The sequence below is a fragment of the Oncorhynchus clarkii genome, chromosome 4 (genome assembly GCF_045791955.1).
Source record: "Oncorhynchus clarkii lewisi isolate Uvic-CL-2024 chromosome 4, UVic_Ocla_1.0, whole genome shotgun sequence".
NCBI classification, from domain to species: Eukaryota; Metazoa; Chordata; class Actinopteri; order Salmoniformes; family Salmonidae; genus Oncorhynchus; species Oncorhynchus clarkii.
Genome location: NC_092150.1, coordinates 11,722,497 through 11,738,625, shown reverse-complemented (window position 1 = coordinate 11,738,625; position 16,129 = coordinate 11,722,497). Strand labels below are relative to the sequence as shown.

The 16,129-nt window shown below is 38.8% G+C and overlaps 1 protein-coding gene across 1 annotated transcript in view; it reads right to left on the bottom strand.

Annotated features, from left to right (window-relative positions):
• Positions 1–16,129, bottom strand: part of LOC139406432 (receptor-type tyrosine-protein phosphatase eta-like) — a 126,984-nt gene that overhangs the window by 35,092 nt on the left and 75,763 nt on the right. The window contains exon 13 of the mRNA XM_071149003.1: positions 13,091–13,351. Within this exon, the coding sequence (XP_071005104.1) occupies positions 13,091–13,351 (261 nt within the window). The remainder of the gene's footprint in view (positions 1–13,090; positions 13,352–16,129) is intronic.

Genomic DNA, 16,129 nt, shown 5'->3' with positions numbered 1-16,129 from the left:
TGGGGGAGAAAACAACGGGCCGAGAACAGACAAGAGAAAAAACTCAAGGAAATCGAAAGATAGTTGTGGCAGCTGTACAGATAACTCATCCAAAAGGCCTTTAGCTTCTCAAACACGGCAGAAAGACAACACAATATGATCACCTTATTCATTCAGTCACTTACTTAGACAACTAGTTAAATAAACTTAGGGGTCGCATTAATGCAGAATTCTTAGTTATACACACAAGAAAAATATATAAATGCATAAGAAATATCTTGCTGCATTTTGTAAACGCGGATCTAAAATGATTCTTATTGTGATTTCTGCTCAGCATCAGACAAATGTTGCGCTTCAGTTGCACATGAACGGGCATTCTACCAGCAGACAGAGGAGCTCTGACTGATGTGCGGCTACTTTACTCCAGCACTTTTCTCAGTGTAGCCAGCGTACTTTTCTTTGGTAAAATGTAAGATTAACTTTAAGAAAAACATTAGGAAAAGTAGCTGGATACATTCTCTCTATGATAAACATTAGAAATATGATGGCTAGAAAAGTTTTTGTAAGAAAAGACTGTACTTTTTCGTTGTAAGCTGATTTAGCCTACCAGCCAAATAGCATTGCGCTTCTGGTCTCATCTGATGAAAAATAAGCTATTTTCTGCCGAATGTGTTGCACTAATGTACTTTCTGTGAAGGAAAACTATAGTTGCACATCCCTGGCAACTCTGTTGACGAAAAAAACAACTGGTGACTTTCAATATAAAACGCAACCCCTGTCAATACAGCTTGACTCACCGGCTCCCGCTCTCACCAGTTGTGCTATTTATAAAGTAAAACGTGATTGGCTCAACTATTCTGGGAACTACGGTAAGCTTAATAATGTCAAATAATGTGACAGGTGAAATAAAGAACCCAATCTGCGTTATCTTGTAACATATTGCACAAGTTGACTGCAGGTATTTACTTAAAAAGTAGCTACAAATATGAAACTGTATAGAAAAACTTCAAAGAAATAGTTTCAACAGTATTGGCGGTATTGAAAAACCACCTCGTGGCTATTTCATAACACCCCGGTACACAGTATACACGGTATACCGCAAAAGCCTACACTAGACAATAATATATCTTCAAAGACATCAGTATTAAAAGTACAATGCCACCGTTTTTATCTCAATATCAAATCATTTCTGGGGAACAATTAAGTAACTTACTGTGAATGTGTTCAACAAAAAACATTATATATATATATTTTTTTTTTTACAAATTTAGCTTCTTCACAAATAGAGCAATTTGTCAAGCAGGAAATGAGCTGGGACTGTCTAGTAGAGGTCTGAGTGGGGCTGGGGAAAACTTTAAACTAGCTGTTATTGGCAGAGAGGTTTGAAACTGTTTCTATTTGAAATGTATCGCAGGGTGATGTCACAGGGCAGGCCAAAACTCCTCCCACCAAAACAGATTGAAATGTCAGGCGTTTTCTTTCAAACAGCTCCTACATTAAAAGGGAATTAACATAATCTTCAGCATTTCAGAATGTTATTCCAACATCACAGTGTAGAAAAATACAATACACAGGAAAATCACGTGACTACACTGAGCCTTTAACGGCCACAATATCCACTGCCCAGAGGTATGGATCAGCCTCTAATATCCACTGCCCAGAGGTATGGATCAGCCTCTAGACATGAAAAATGTCCGTTAAGACCAAGAGTTCTACAACTCAAAAATATCAGATACAGAACGTTGCATAAAGCAGTTAAGAAATAGAGTCCAGACAATTTAAACTTCATCTTACTTGTAAAGAGTGAAACACTGATATTTTTGCCTTCAGTCATCTCATCTCCAGCCATTGCAGTGACCCTGAATGTGTACTTCACTCCAGCAGTCAGCTCAGTTACGTTAAAAGCTGTCTCATTGGTAGTTGTATTCATGTCTCTACTGCCACCAGTCCATTCTACTCTATAGAAGGATCTGTTTCCCAATGGTTCAATCCAGCTTAGAGACACAGATGATGTTGTGATTTCAGAGACACTAAGGTTCCTGATGACTTCAGGTTCTGTGCACGCAAGAAATTTACATTTTGGGAGAAGAACACACCATTAGATTACCTAGTACCTACCTACAGTACTCTATCCCAGGATTTCAACACTTTTGATTCCAAAAAAGAAAGAGGACCTTACCCTTCCTCTTATTGCCCTCTCATTGTTAAATACAGATATTAACATAATCATTACATGGTTCCACTTCAGAGAAAATATTAAGACCATTCCAATGAAAAGGCTTACTTGTAAAGAGTGCTTTCTCCTGAGCTTTTCCTTCAGTTATATTATCACCAGCCACTGCAGTGACCCTGAATGTGTATTTCACTCCAGCAGTCAGCTCAGTTACATTAAAGGCTGTCACATTGGTAGTTGTATTCATATCTCTACTGCCATTAGTCCATTCTACTCTATAGAAGGAGCTGTTTCCCAATGGTTCAATCCAGCTCAGAGACACAGATGATGTTGTGATTTCAGTGACAGTCAGGTTCCTGATGACTGCAGGCTCTGTGCGTGCAAGAAAGTTATATTTTGGGAAAAGATCACCAGAATCATTATTATTCATGGTAATCACCATACAGTCTATATATATGATCAGAAGCATGCTAATTCTACATACATTTAAGGTCAGTATGTAGGACACAAAAATGGTACCTCTAAAAACATATTTAAAGATAGTAAGCATTATCAATGACATGAAACGTTTTGGGGACAAAAAAAGGAGTTTTCAATAAAGGACAAGCACTTAATCATACTATCCAAGCCCAATTTTGCAGTTGATTGCAGATAAACACATTTCCTAAATATTCTGGATCAGTTGGAGTCTACACTCCCTTCAAAAGAGAAAATTATGTGAACCAAAACTACAGTGACTGACAGATATACTGGTTAAACATGATGAGTAATCCTTCAGTAGTCTTATCAGCAGCGACTGCAGCAACTATGAGTCTGTATTGCACTCCAGTAGTCAGCTCAGTTACATTAAAGGCTGTCTCAATGGTAGTTCAATTCATATCTCTACTGCCATCAGTCCACTCTACTCTATAGAAGGAGCATTTTTCCAATGGTTCAATCCAGCTCAGAGACACAGAAGATGTCGGGATTTCAGAGACAAAGCGGTTCCTGATGACTTCAGGTTGTACGTGAGCAAGAAAGGTGATTTTAGGGGACACTAGACAAGGGTTGGGCAGTATTCAGATTTGTATATCATCATAACGTCCTTCTCTCAGGCAGGAATTTACGGTATTACAGGCTTAGTACAGAAGGGGGCGCCAAGAAATTAGAAGCCCCTTGGGAGTCTGTTACCAGAATGCTAACAAAATTAGCACAAATGATAGCAAATTTCCATGGAGGTTGCTAGCTAAATATGACAACGAGCACAAACGAAAGCATTTTTTATTAAGAGACAGGCAGTCCAGCTCAATACTTATACATATATAGGAGATACCGATTGTAATTTTTGGTGAGTTTGGACATTTGCAAGCGAATGTGAACAAGAGACATTGTGCAAATGAACAGTACTGGCTCTGGAGCAGCAGGTGTAAATGCTGTGTCTGTGTGGAGTCCGGAGTTGCTAGGGCAACGGGACTGTCTGCTCTGCTCGAAGAAGATGGAAGCAGACGGGCTGATGGGGGAGAAAACAACGGGCCGAGAACAGACAAGAGAAAAAACTCAAGGAAATCGAAAGATAGTTGTGGCAGCTGTACAGATAACTCATCCAAAAGGCCTTTAGCTTCTCAAACACGGCAGAAAGACAACACAATATGATCACCTTATTCATTCAGTCACTTACTTAGACAACTAGTTAAATAAACTTAGGGGTCGCATTAATGCAGAATTCTTAGTTATACACACAAGAAAAATATATAAATGCATAAGAAATATCTTGCTGCATTTTGTAAACGCGGATCTAAAATGATTCTTATTGTGATTTCTGCTCAGCATCAGACAAATGTTGCGCTTCAGTTGCACATGAACGGGCATTCTACCAGCAGACAGAGGAGCTCTGACTGATGTGCGGCTACTTTACTCCAGCACTTTTCTCAGTGTAGCCAGCGTACTTTTCTTTGGTAAAATGTAAGATTAACTTTAAGAAAAACATTAGGAAAAGTAGCTGGATACATTCTCTCTATGATAAACATTAGAAATATGATGGCTAGAAAAGTTTTTGTAAGAAAAGACTGTACTTTTTCGTTGTAAGCTGATTTAGCCTACCAGCCAAATAGCATTGCGCTTCTGGTCTCATCTGATGAAAAATAAGCTATTTTCTGCCGAATGTGTTGCACTAATGTACTTTCTGTGAAGGAAAACTATAGTTGCACATCCCTGGCAACTCTGTTGACGAAAAAAACAACTGGTGACTTTCAATATAAAACGCAACCCCTGTCAATACAGCTTGACTCACCGGCTCCCGCTCTCACCAGTTGTGCTATTTATAAAGTAAAACGTGATTGGCTCAACTATTCTGGGAACTACGGTAAGCTTAATAATGTCAAATAATGTGACAGGTGAAATAAAGAACCCAATCTGCGTTATCTTGTAACATATTGCACAAGTTGACTGCAGGTATTTACTTAAAAAGTAGCTACAAATATGAAACTGTATAGAAAAACTTCAAAGAAATAGTTTCAACAGTATTGGCGGTATTGAAAAACCACCTCGTGGCTATTTCATAACACCCCGGTACACAGTATACACGGTATACCGCAAAAGCCTACACTAGACAATAATATATCTTCAAAGACATCAGTATTAAAAGTACAATGCCACCGTTTTTATCTCAATATCAAATCATTTCTGGGGAACAATTAAGTAACTTACTGTGAATGTGTTCAACAAAAAACATTATATATATATATATTTTTTTTTACAAATTTAGCTTCTTCACAAATAGAGCAATTTGTCAAGCAGGAAATGAGCTGGGACTGTCTAGTAGAGGTCTGAGTGGGGCTGGGGAAAACTTTAAACTAGCTGTTATTGGCAGAGAGGTTTGAAACTGTTTCTATTTGAAATGTATCGCAGGGTGATGTCACAGGGCAGGCCAAAACTCCTCCCACCAAAACAGATTGAAATGTCAGGCGTTTTCTTTCAAACAGCTCCTACATTAAAAGGGAATTAACATAATCTTCAGCATTTCAGAATGTTATTCCAACATCACAGTGTAGAAAAATACAATACACAGGAAAATCACGTGACTACACTGAGCCTTTAACGGCCACAATATCCACTGCCCAGAGGTATGGATCAGCCTCTAATATCCACTGCCCAGAGGTATGGATCAGCCTCTAGACATGAAAAATGTCCGTTAAGACCAAGAGTTCTACAACTCAAAAATATCAGATACAGAACGTTGCATAAAGCAGTTAAGAAATAGAGTCCAGACAATTTAAACTTCATCTTACTTGTAAAGAGTGAAACACTGATATTTTTGCCTTCAGTCATCTCATCTCCAGCCATTGCAGTGACCCTGAATGTGTACTTCACTCCAGCAGTCAGCTCAGTTACGTTAAAAGCTGTCTCATTGGTAGTTGTATTCATGTCTCTACTGCCACCAGTCCATTCTACTCTATAGAAGGATCTGTTTCCCAATGGTTCAATCCAGCTTAGAGACACAGATGATGTTGTGATTTCAGAGACACTAAGGTTCCTGATGACTTCAGGTTCTGTGCACGCAAGAAATTTACATTTTGGGAGAAGAACACACCATTAGATTACCTAGTACCTACCTACAGTACTCTATCCCAGGATTTCAACACTTTTGATTCCAAAAAAGAAAGAGGACCTTACCCTTCCTCTTATTGCCCTCTCATTGTTAAATACAGATATTAACATAATCATTACATGGTTCCACTTCAGAGAAAATATTAAGACCATTCCAATGAAAAGGCTTACTTGTAAAGAGTGCTTTCTCCTGAGCTTTTCCTTCAGTTATATTATCACCAGCCACTGCAGTGACCCTGAATGTGTATTTCACTCCAGCAGTCAGCTCAGTTACATTAAAGGCTGTCACATTGGTAGTTGTATTCATATCTCTACTGCCATTAGTCCATTCTACTCTATAGAAGGAGCTGTTTCCCAATGGTTCAATCCAGCTCAGAGACACAGATGATGTTGTGATTTCAGTGACAGTCAGGTTCCTGATGACTGCAGGCTCTGTGCGTGCAAGAAAGTTATATTTTGGGAAAAGATCACCAGAATCATTATTATTCATGGTAATCACCATACAGTCTATATATATGATCAGAAGCATGCTAATTCTACATACATTTAAGGTCAGTATGTAGGACACAAAAATGGTACCTCTAAAAACATATTTAAAGATAGTAAGCATTATCAATGACATGAAACGTTTTGGGGACAAAAAAAGGAGTTTTCAATAAAGGACAAGCACTTAATCATACTATCCAAGCCCAATTTTGCAGTTGATTGCAGATAAACACATTTCCTAAATATTCTGGATCAGTTGGAGTCTACACTCCCTTCAAAAGAGAAAATTATGTGAACCAAAACTACAGTGACTGACAGATATACTGGTTAAACATGATGAGTAATCCTTCAGTAGTCTTATCAGCAGCGACTGCAGCAACTATGAGTCTGTATTGCACTCCAGTAGTCAGCTCAGTTACATTAAAGGCTGTCTCAATGGTAGTTCAATTCATATCTCTACTGCCATCAGTCCACTCTACTCTATAGAAGGAGCATTTTTCCAATGGTTCAATCCAGCTCAGAGACACAGAAGATGTCGGGATTTCAGAGACAAAGCGGTTCCTGATGACTTCAGGTTGTACGTGAGCAAGAAAGGTGATTTTAGGGGACACTAGACAAGGGTTGGGCAGTATTCAGATTTGTATATCATCATAACGTCCTTCTCTCAGGCAGGAATTTACGGTATTACAGGCTTAGTACAGAAGGGGGCGCCAAGAAATTAGAAGCCCCTTGGGAGTCTGTTACCAGAATGCTAACAAAATTAGCACAAATGATAGCAAATTTCCATGGAGGTTGCTAGCTAAATATGACAACGAGCACAAACGAAAGCATTTTTTATTAAGAGACAGGCAGTCCAGCTCAATACTTATACATATATAGGAGATACCGATTGTAATTTTTGGTGAGTTTGGACATTTGCAAGCGAATGTGAACAAGAGACATTGTGCAAATGAACAGTACTGGCTCTGGAGCAGCAGGTGTAAATGCTGTGTCTGTGTGGAGTCCGGAGTTGCTAGGGCAACGGGACTGTCTGCTCTGCTCGAAGAAGATGGAAGCAGACGGGCTGATGGGGGAGAAAACAACGGGCCGAGAACAGACAAGAGAAAAAACTCAAGGAAATCGAAAGATAGTTGTGGCAGCTGTACAGATAACTCATCCAAAAGGCCTTTAGCTTCTCAAACACGGCAGAAAGACAACACAATATGATCACCTTATTCATTCAGTCACTTACTTAGACAACTAGTTAAATAAACTTAGGGGTCGCATTAATGCAGAATTCTTAGTTATACACACAAGAAAAATATATAAATGCATAAGAAATATCTTGCTGCATTTTGTAAACGCGGATCTAAAATGATTCTTATTGTGATTTCTGCTCAGCATCAGACAAATGTTGCGCTTCAGTTGCACATGAACGGGCATTCTACCAGCAGACAGAGGAGCTCTGACTGATGTGCGGCTACTTTACTCCAGCACTTTTCTCAGTGTAGCCAGCGTACTTTTCTTTGGTAAAATGTAAGATTAACTTTAAGAAAAACATTAGGAAAAGTAGCTGGATACATTCTCTCTATGATAAACATTAGAAATATGATGGCTAGAAAAGTTTTTGTAAGAAAAGACTGTACTTTTTCGTTGTAAGCTGATTTAGCCTACCAGCCAAATAGCATTGCGCTTCTGGTCTCATCTGATGAAAAATAAGCTATTTTCTGCCGAATGTGTTGCACTAATGTACTTTCTGTGAAGGAAAACTATAGTTGCACATCCCTGGCAACTCTGTTGACGAAAAAAACAACTGGTGACTTTCAATATAAAACGCAACCCCTGTCAATACAGCTTGACTCACCGGCTCCCGCTCTCACCAGTTGTGCTATTTATAAAGTAAAACGTGATTGGCTCAACTATTCTGGGAACTACGGTAAGCTTAATAATGTCAAATAATGTGACAGGTGAAATAAAGAACCCAATCTGCGTTATCTTGTAACATATTGCACAAGTTGACTGCAGGTATTTACTTAAAAAGTAGCTACAAATATGAAACTGTATAGAAAAACTTCAAAGAAATAGTTTCAACAGTATTGGCGGTATTGAAAAACCACCTCGTGGCTATTTCATAACACCCCGGTACACAGTATACACGGTATACCGCAAAAGCCTACACTAGACAATAATATATCTTCAAAGACATCAGTATTAAAAGTACAATGCCACCGTTTTTATCTCAATATCAAATCATTTCTGGGGAACAATTAAGTAACTTACTGTGAATGTGTTCAACAAAAAACATTATATATATATATATTTTTTTTTACAAATTTAGCTTCTTCACAAATAGAGCAATTTGTCAAGCAGGAAATGAGCTGGGACTGTCTAGTAGAGGTCTGAGTGGGGCTGGGGAAAACTTTAAACTAGCTGTTATTGGCAGAGAGGTTTGAAACTGTTTCTATTTGAAATGTATCGCAGGGTGATGTCACAGGGCAGGCCAAAACTCCTCCCACCAAAACAGATTGAAATGTCAGGCGTTTTCTTTCAAACAGCTCCTACATTAAAAGGGAATTAACATAATCTTCAGCATTTCAGAATGTTATTCCAACATCACAGTGTAGAAAAATACAATACACAGGAAAATCACGTGACTACACTGAGCCTTTAACGGCCACAATATCCACTGCCCAGAGGTATGGATCAGCCTCTAATATCCACTGCCCAGAGGTATGGATCAGCCTCTAGACATGAAAAATGTCCGTTAAGACCAAGAGTTCTACAACTCAAAAATATCAGATACAGAACGTTGCATAAAGCAGTTAAGAAATAGAGTCCAGACAATTTAAACTTCATCTTACTTGTAAAGAGTGAAACACTGATATTTTTGCCTTCAGTCATCTCATCTCCAGCCATTGCAGTGACCCTGAATGTGTACTTCACTCCAGCAGTCAGCTCAGTTACGTTAAAAGCTGTCTCATTGGTAGTTGTATTCATGTCTCTACTGCCACCAGTCCATTCTACTCTATAGAAGGATCTGTTTCCCAATGGTTCAATCCAGCTTAGAGACACAGATGATGTTGTGATTTCAGAGACACTAAGGTTCCTGATGACTTCAGGTTCTGTGCACGCAAGAAATTTACATTTTGGGAGAAGAACACACCATTAGATTACCTAGTACCTACCTACAGTACTCTATCCCAGGATTTCAACACTTTTGATTCCAAAAAAGAAAGAGGACCTTACCCTTCCTCTTATTGCCCTCTCATTGTTAAATACAGATATTAACATAATCATTACATGGTTCCACTTCAGAGAAAATATTAAGACCATTCCAATGAAAAGGCTTACTTGTAAAGAGTGCTTTCTCCTGAGCTTTTCCTTCAGTTATATTATCACCAGCCACTGCAGTGACCCTGAATGTGTATTTCACTCCAGCAGTCAGCTCAGTTACATTAAAGGCTGTCACATTGGTAGTTGTATTCATATCTCTACTGCCATTAGTCCATTCTACTCTATAGAAGGAGCTGTTTCCCAATGGTTCAATCCAGCTCAGAGACACAGATGATGTTGTGATTTCAGTGACAGTCAGGTTCCTGATGACTGCAGGCTCTGTGCGTGCAAGAAAGTTATATTTTGGGAAAAGATCACCAGAATCATTATTATTCATGGTAATCACCATACAGTCTATATATATGATCAGAAGCATGCTAATTCTACATACATTTAAGGTCAGTATGTAGGACACAAAAATGGTACCTCTAAAAACATATTTAAAGATAGTAAGCATTATCAATGACATGAAACGTTTTGGGGACAAAAAAAGGAGTTTTCAATAAAGGACAAGCACTTAATCATACTATCCAAGCCCAATTTTGCAGTTGATTGCAGATAAACACATTTCCTAAATATTCTGGATCAGTTGGAGTCTACACTCCCTTCAAAAGAGAAAATTATGTGAACCAAAACTACAGTGACTGACAGATATACTGGTTAAACATGATGAGTAATCCTTCAGTAGTCTTATCAGCAGCGACTGCAGCAACTATGAGTCTGTATTGCACTCCAGTAGTCAGCTCAGTTACATTAAAGGCTGTCTCAATGGTAGTTCAATTCATATCTCTACTGCCATCAGTCCACTCTACTCTATAGAAGGAGCTGTTTCCCAATGGTTCAATCCAGCTCAGAGACACAGTTGATGTCATGATTTCAGAGACAAAGAGGTTCCTGATGACTTCAGGTTGTACGTGAGCAAGAAAGGTGATTTTAGGGGACACTAGACAAGGGTTGGGCGGTATTCAGATTTGTATATCATCATAACGTCCTTCTCTCAGGCAGGAATTTATGGTATTACAGGCTTAGTACAGAAGGGGGCGCCAAGAAATTAGAAGCCCTTTGGGAGTCTGTTACCAGAATGCTAACAAAATTAGCACAAATGATAGCAAATTTCCATAGAGGCTGCTAGCTAAATATGCCAACGAGCACAAACGAAAGCATTTTTTATTAAGAGACATCCAGTCCAGCTCAATACTTATACATATATAGGAGATACCGATTGTAATTTTTGGTGAGTTTGGACATTTGCAAGCGAATGTGAACAAGAGACATTGTGCAAATGAACAGTACTGGCTCTGGAGCAGCAGGTGTAAATGCTGTGTCCTGTGGAGTCCGGAGTTGCTAGGGCAACGGGACTGCCTGCTCTGCTCGAAGAAGATCGAACGAAGCTGACTTCTCAAACACGGCAGAAAGACAACACAATATGATGTCCCATCACCTTATTCATTCAGTAACTTACTTAGACAACTAGCAAAATAAACTTAGGGGTCGCATTAATGCAGAATTCTTAGTTTTACACACAGGAAAAAATATATAAATGCATAAGAAATATCTTGCTGCATTTTGTAAACGCGGATCTAAAATGATTCTTATTGTGATTTCTGCTCAGCATCAGACAAATGTTGCGCTTCAGTTGCACATGAACGGGCATTCTACCAGCAGACAGAGGAGCTCTGACTGATGTGCGGCTACTTTACTTACTCCAGCACTTTTCTCAGTGTAGCCAGCATACTTTTCTTTGGTAAAATGTAAGATTAACATTAGGAAAAGTAGCTGGATACATTCTCTCTATGATAAACATTAGAAATATGATGGCTAGAAAAGTTTTTGTAAGAAAAGACTGTACTTTTTCGTTGTAAGCTGATTTAGCCTACCAGCCAAATAGCATTGCGCTTCTGGTCTCATCTGATGAAAAATAAGCTATTTTCTGCCGAATGTGTTGCACTAATGTACTTTCTGTGAAGGAAAACTATAGTTGCACATCCCTGGCAACTCTGTTGACGAAAAAAACAACTGGTGACTTTCAATATAAAACGCAACCCCTGTCAATACAGCTTGACTCACCGGCTCCCGCTCTCACCAGTTGTGCTATTTATAAAGTAAAACGTGACTGGCTCAACTATTCTGGGGAACTACGGTAAGCTTAATAATGTCAAATAATGTGACAGGTGAAATAAAGAACCCAATCTGCGTTATCTTGTAACATATTGCACAAGTTGACTGCAGGTATTTACTTAAAAAGTAGCTACAAATATGAAACTGTATAGAAAAACTTCAAAGAAATAGTTTCAACAGTATTGGCGGTATTGAAAAACCACCTCGTGGCTATTTCATAACACCCCGGTACACAGTATACACGGTATACCGCAAAAGCCTACACTAGACAATAATATATCTTCAAAGACATCAGTATTAAAAGTACAATGCCGCAGTTTTTATCTCAATATCAAATCATTTCTGGGGAACAATTAAGTAACTTACTGTGAATGTGTTCAACAAAAAACATTATATATATATATATTTTTTTTTACAAATTTAGCTTCTTCACAAATAGAGCAATTTGTCAAGCAGGAAATGAGCTGGGACTGTCTAGTAGAGGTCTGAGTGGGGCTGGGAAAAACTTTAAACTAGCTGTTATTGGCAGAGAGGTTTGAAACTGTTTCTATTTGAAATGTATCGCAGGGTGATGTCACAGGGCAGGCCAAAACTCCTCCCACCAAAACAGATTGAAATGTCAGGCGTTTTCTTTCAAACAGCTCCTACATTAAAAGGGAATTAACATAATCTTCAGCATTTCAGAATGTTATTCCAACATCACAGTGTAGAAAAATACAATACACAGGAAAATCACGTGACTACACTGAGCCTTTAACGGCCACAATATCCACTGCCCAGAGGTATGGATCAGCCTCTAATATCCACTGCCCAGAGGTATGGATCAGCCTTTAGACATGAAAAATGTCCGTTAAGACCAAGAGTTCTACAACTCAAAAATATCAGATACAGAACGTTGCATAAAGCAGTTAAGAAATAGAGTCCAGACAATTTAAACTTCATCGTACTTGTAAAGAGTGAAACACTGATATTTTTGCCTTCAGTCATCTCATCTCCAGCCATTGCAGTGACCCTGAATGTGTACTTCACTCCAGCAGTCAGCTCAGTTACGTTAAAAGCTGTCTCATTGGTAGTTGTATTCATGTCTCTACTGCCACCAGTCCATTCTACTCTATAGAAGGATCTGTTTCCCAATGGTTCAATCCAGCTTAGAGACACAGATGATGTTGTGATTTCAGAGACACTAAGGTTCCTGATGACTTCAGGTTCTGTGCACGCAAGAAATTTACATTTTGGGAGAAGAACACACCATTAGATTACCTAGTACCTACCTACAGTACTCTATCCCAGGATTTCAACACTTTTGATTCCAAAAAAGAAAGAGGACCTTACCCTTCCTCTTATTGCCCTCTCATTGTTAAATACAGATATTAACATAATCATTACATGGTTCCACTTCAGAGAAAATATTAAGACCATTCCAATGAAAAGGCTTACTTGTAAAGAGTGCTTTCTCCTGAGCTTTTCCTTCAGTTATATTATCACCAGCCACTGCAGTGACCCTGAATGTGTATTTCACTCCAGCAGTCAGCTCAGTTACATTAAAGGCTGTCACATTGGTAGTTGTATTCATATCTCTACTGCCATTAGTCCATTCTACTCTATAGAAGGAGCTGTTTCCCAATGGTTCAATCCAGCTCAGAGACACAGATGATGTTGTGATTTCAGTGACAGTCAGGTTCCTGATGACTGCAGGCTCTGTGCGTGCAAGAAAGTTATATTTTGGGAAAAGATCACCAGAATCATTATTATTCATGGTAATCACCATACAGTCTATATATATGATCAGAAGCATGCTAATTCTACATACATTTAAGGTCAGTATGTAGGACACAAAAATGGTACCTCTAAAAACATATTTAAAGATAGTAAGCATTATCAATGACATGAAACGTTTTGGGGACAAAAAAAGGAGTTTTCAATAAAGGACAAGCACTTAATCATACTATCCAAGCCCAATTTTGCAGTTGATTGCAGATAAACACATTTCCTAAATATTCTGGATCAGTTGGAGTCTACACTCCCTTCAAAAGAGAAAATTATGTGAACCAAAACTACAGTGACTGACAGATATACTGGTTAAACATGATGAGTAATCCTTCAGTAGTCTTATCAGCAGCGACTGCAGCAACTATGAGTCTGTATTGCACTCCAGTAGTCAGCTCAGTTACATTAAAGGCTGTCTCAATGGTAGTTCAATTCATATCTCTACTGCCATCAGTCCACTCTACTCTATAGAAGGAGCATTTTTCCAATGGTTCAATCCAGCTCAGAGACACAGAAGATGTCGGGATTTCAGAGACAAAGCGGTTCCTGATGACTTCAGGTTGTACGTGAGCAAGAAAGGTGATTTTAGGGGACACTAGACAAGGGTTGGGCAGTATTCAGATTTGTATATCATCATAACGTCCTTCTCTCAGGCAGGAATTTACGGTATTACAGGCTTAGTACAGAAGGGGGCGCCAAGAAATTAGAAGCCCCTTGGGAGTCTGTTACCAGAATGCTAACAAAATTAGCACAAATGATAGCAAATTTCCATGGAGGTTGCTAGCTAAATATGACAACGAGCACAAACGAAAGCATTTTTTATTAAGAGACAGGCAGTCCAGCTCAATACTTATACATATATAGGAGATACCGATTGTAATTTTTGGTGAGTTTGGACATTTGCAAGCGAATGTGAACAAGAGACATTGTGCAAATGAACAGTACTGGCTCTGGAGCAGCAGGTGTAAATGCTGTGTCTGTGTGGAGTCCGGAGTTGCTAGGGCAACGGGACTGTCTGCTCTGCTCGAAGAAGATGGAAGCAGACGGGCTGATGGGGGAGAAAACAACGGGCCGAGAACAGACAAGAGAAAAAACTCAAGGAAATCGAAAGATAGTTGTGGCAGCTGTACAGATAACTCATCCAAAAGGCCTTTAGCTTCTCAAACACGGCAGAAAGACAACACAATATGATCACCTTATTCATTCAGTCACTTACTTAGACAACTAGTTAAATAAACTTAGGGGTCGCATTAATGCAGAATTCTTAGTTATACACACAAGAAAAATATATAAATGCATAAGAAATATCTTGCTGCATTTTGTAAACGCGGATCTAAAATGATTCTTATTGTGATTTCTGCTCAGCATCAGACAAATGTTGCGCTTCAGTTGCACATGAACGGGCATTCTACCAGCAGACAGAGGAGCTCTGACTGATGTGCGGCTACTTTACTCCAGCACTTTTCTCAGTGTAGCCAGCGTACTTTTCTTTGGTAAAATGTAAGATTAACTTTAAGAAAAACATTAGGAAAAGTAGCTGGATACATTCTCTCTATGATAAACATTAGAAATATGATGGCTAGAAAAGTTTTTGTAAGAAAAGACTGTACTTTTTCGTTGTAAGCTGATTTAGCCTACCAGCCAAATAGCATTGCGCTTCTGGTGTCATCTGATGAAAAATAAGCTATTTTCTGCCGAATGTGTTGCACTAATGTACTTTCTGTGAAGGAAAACTATAGTTGCACATCCCTGGCAACTCTGTTGACGAAAAAAACAACTGGTGACTTTCAATATAAAACGCAACCCCTGTCAATACACAGCTTGACTCACCGGCTCCCGCTCTCACCAGTTGTGCTATTTATAAAGTAAAACGTGACTGGCTCAACTATTCTGGGGAACTACGGTAAGCTTAATAATGTCAAATAATGTGACAGGTGAAATAAAGAACCCAATCTGCGTTATCTTGTAACATATTGCACAAGTTGACTGCAGGTATTTACTTAAAAAGTAGCTACAAATATGAAACTGTATAGAAAAACTTCAAAGAAATAGTTTCAACAGTATTGGCGGTATTGAAAAACCACCTCGTGGCTATTTCATAACACCCCGGTACACAGTATACACGGTATACCGCAAAAGCCTACACTAGACAATAATATATCTTCAAAGACATCAGTATTAAAAGTACAATGCCACCGTTTTTATCTCAATATCAAATCATTTCTGGGGAACAATTAAGTAACTTACTGTGAATGTGTTCAACAAAAAACATTATATATATATATATATTTTTTTACAAATTTAGCATCTTCACAAATAGAGCAATTTGTCAAGCAGGAAATGAGCTGGGACTGTCTAGTAGAGGTCTGAGTGGGGCTGGGGAAAACTTTAAACTAGCTGTTATTGGCAGAGAGGTTTGAAACTGTTTCTATTTGAAATGTATTGCAGGGTGATGTCACAGGGCAGGCCAAAACTCCTCCCACCAAAACAGATTGAAATGTCAGGCGTTTTCTTTCAAACAGCTCCTACATTAAAAGGGAATTAACATAATCTTCAGCATTTCAGAATGTTATTCCAACATCACAGTGTAGAAAAATACAATACACAGGAAAATCACGTGACTACACTGAGCCTTTAACGGCCACAATATCCACTGCCCAGAGGTATGGATCAGCCTCTAATATCCACTGCCCAGAGGTATGGATCAGC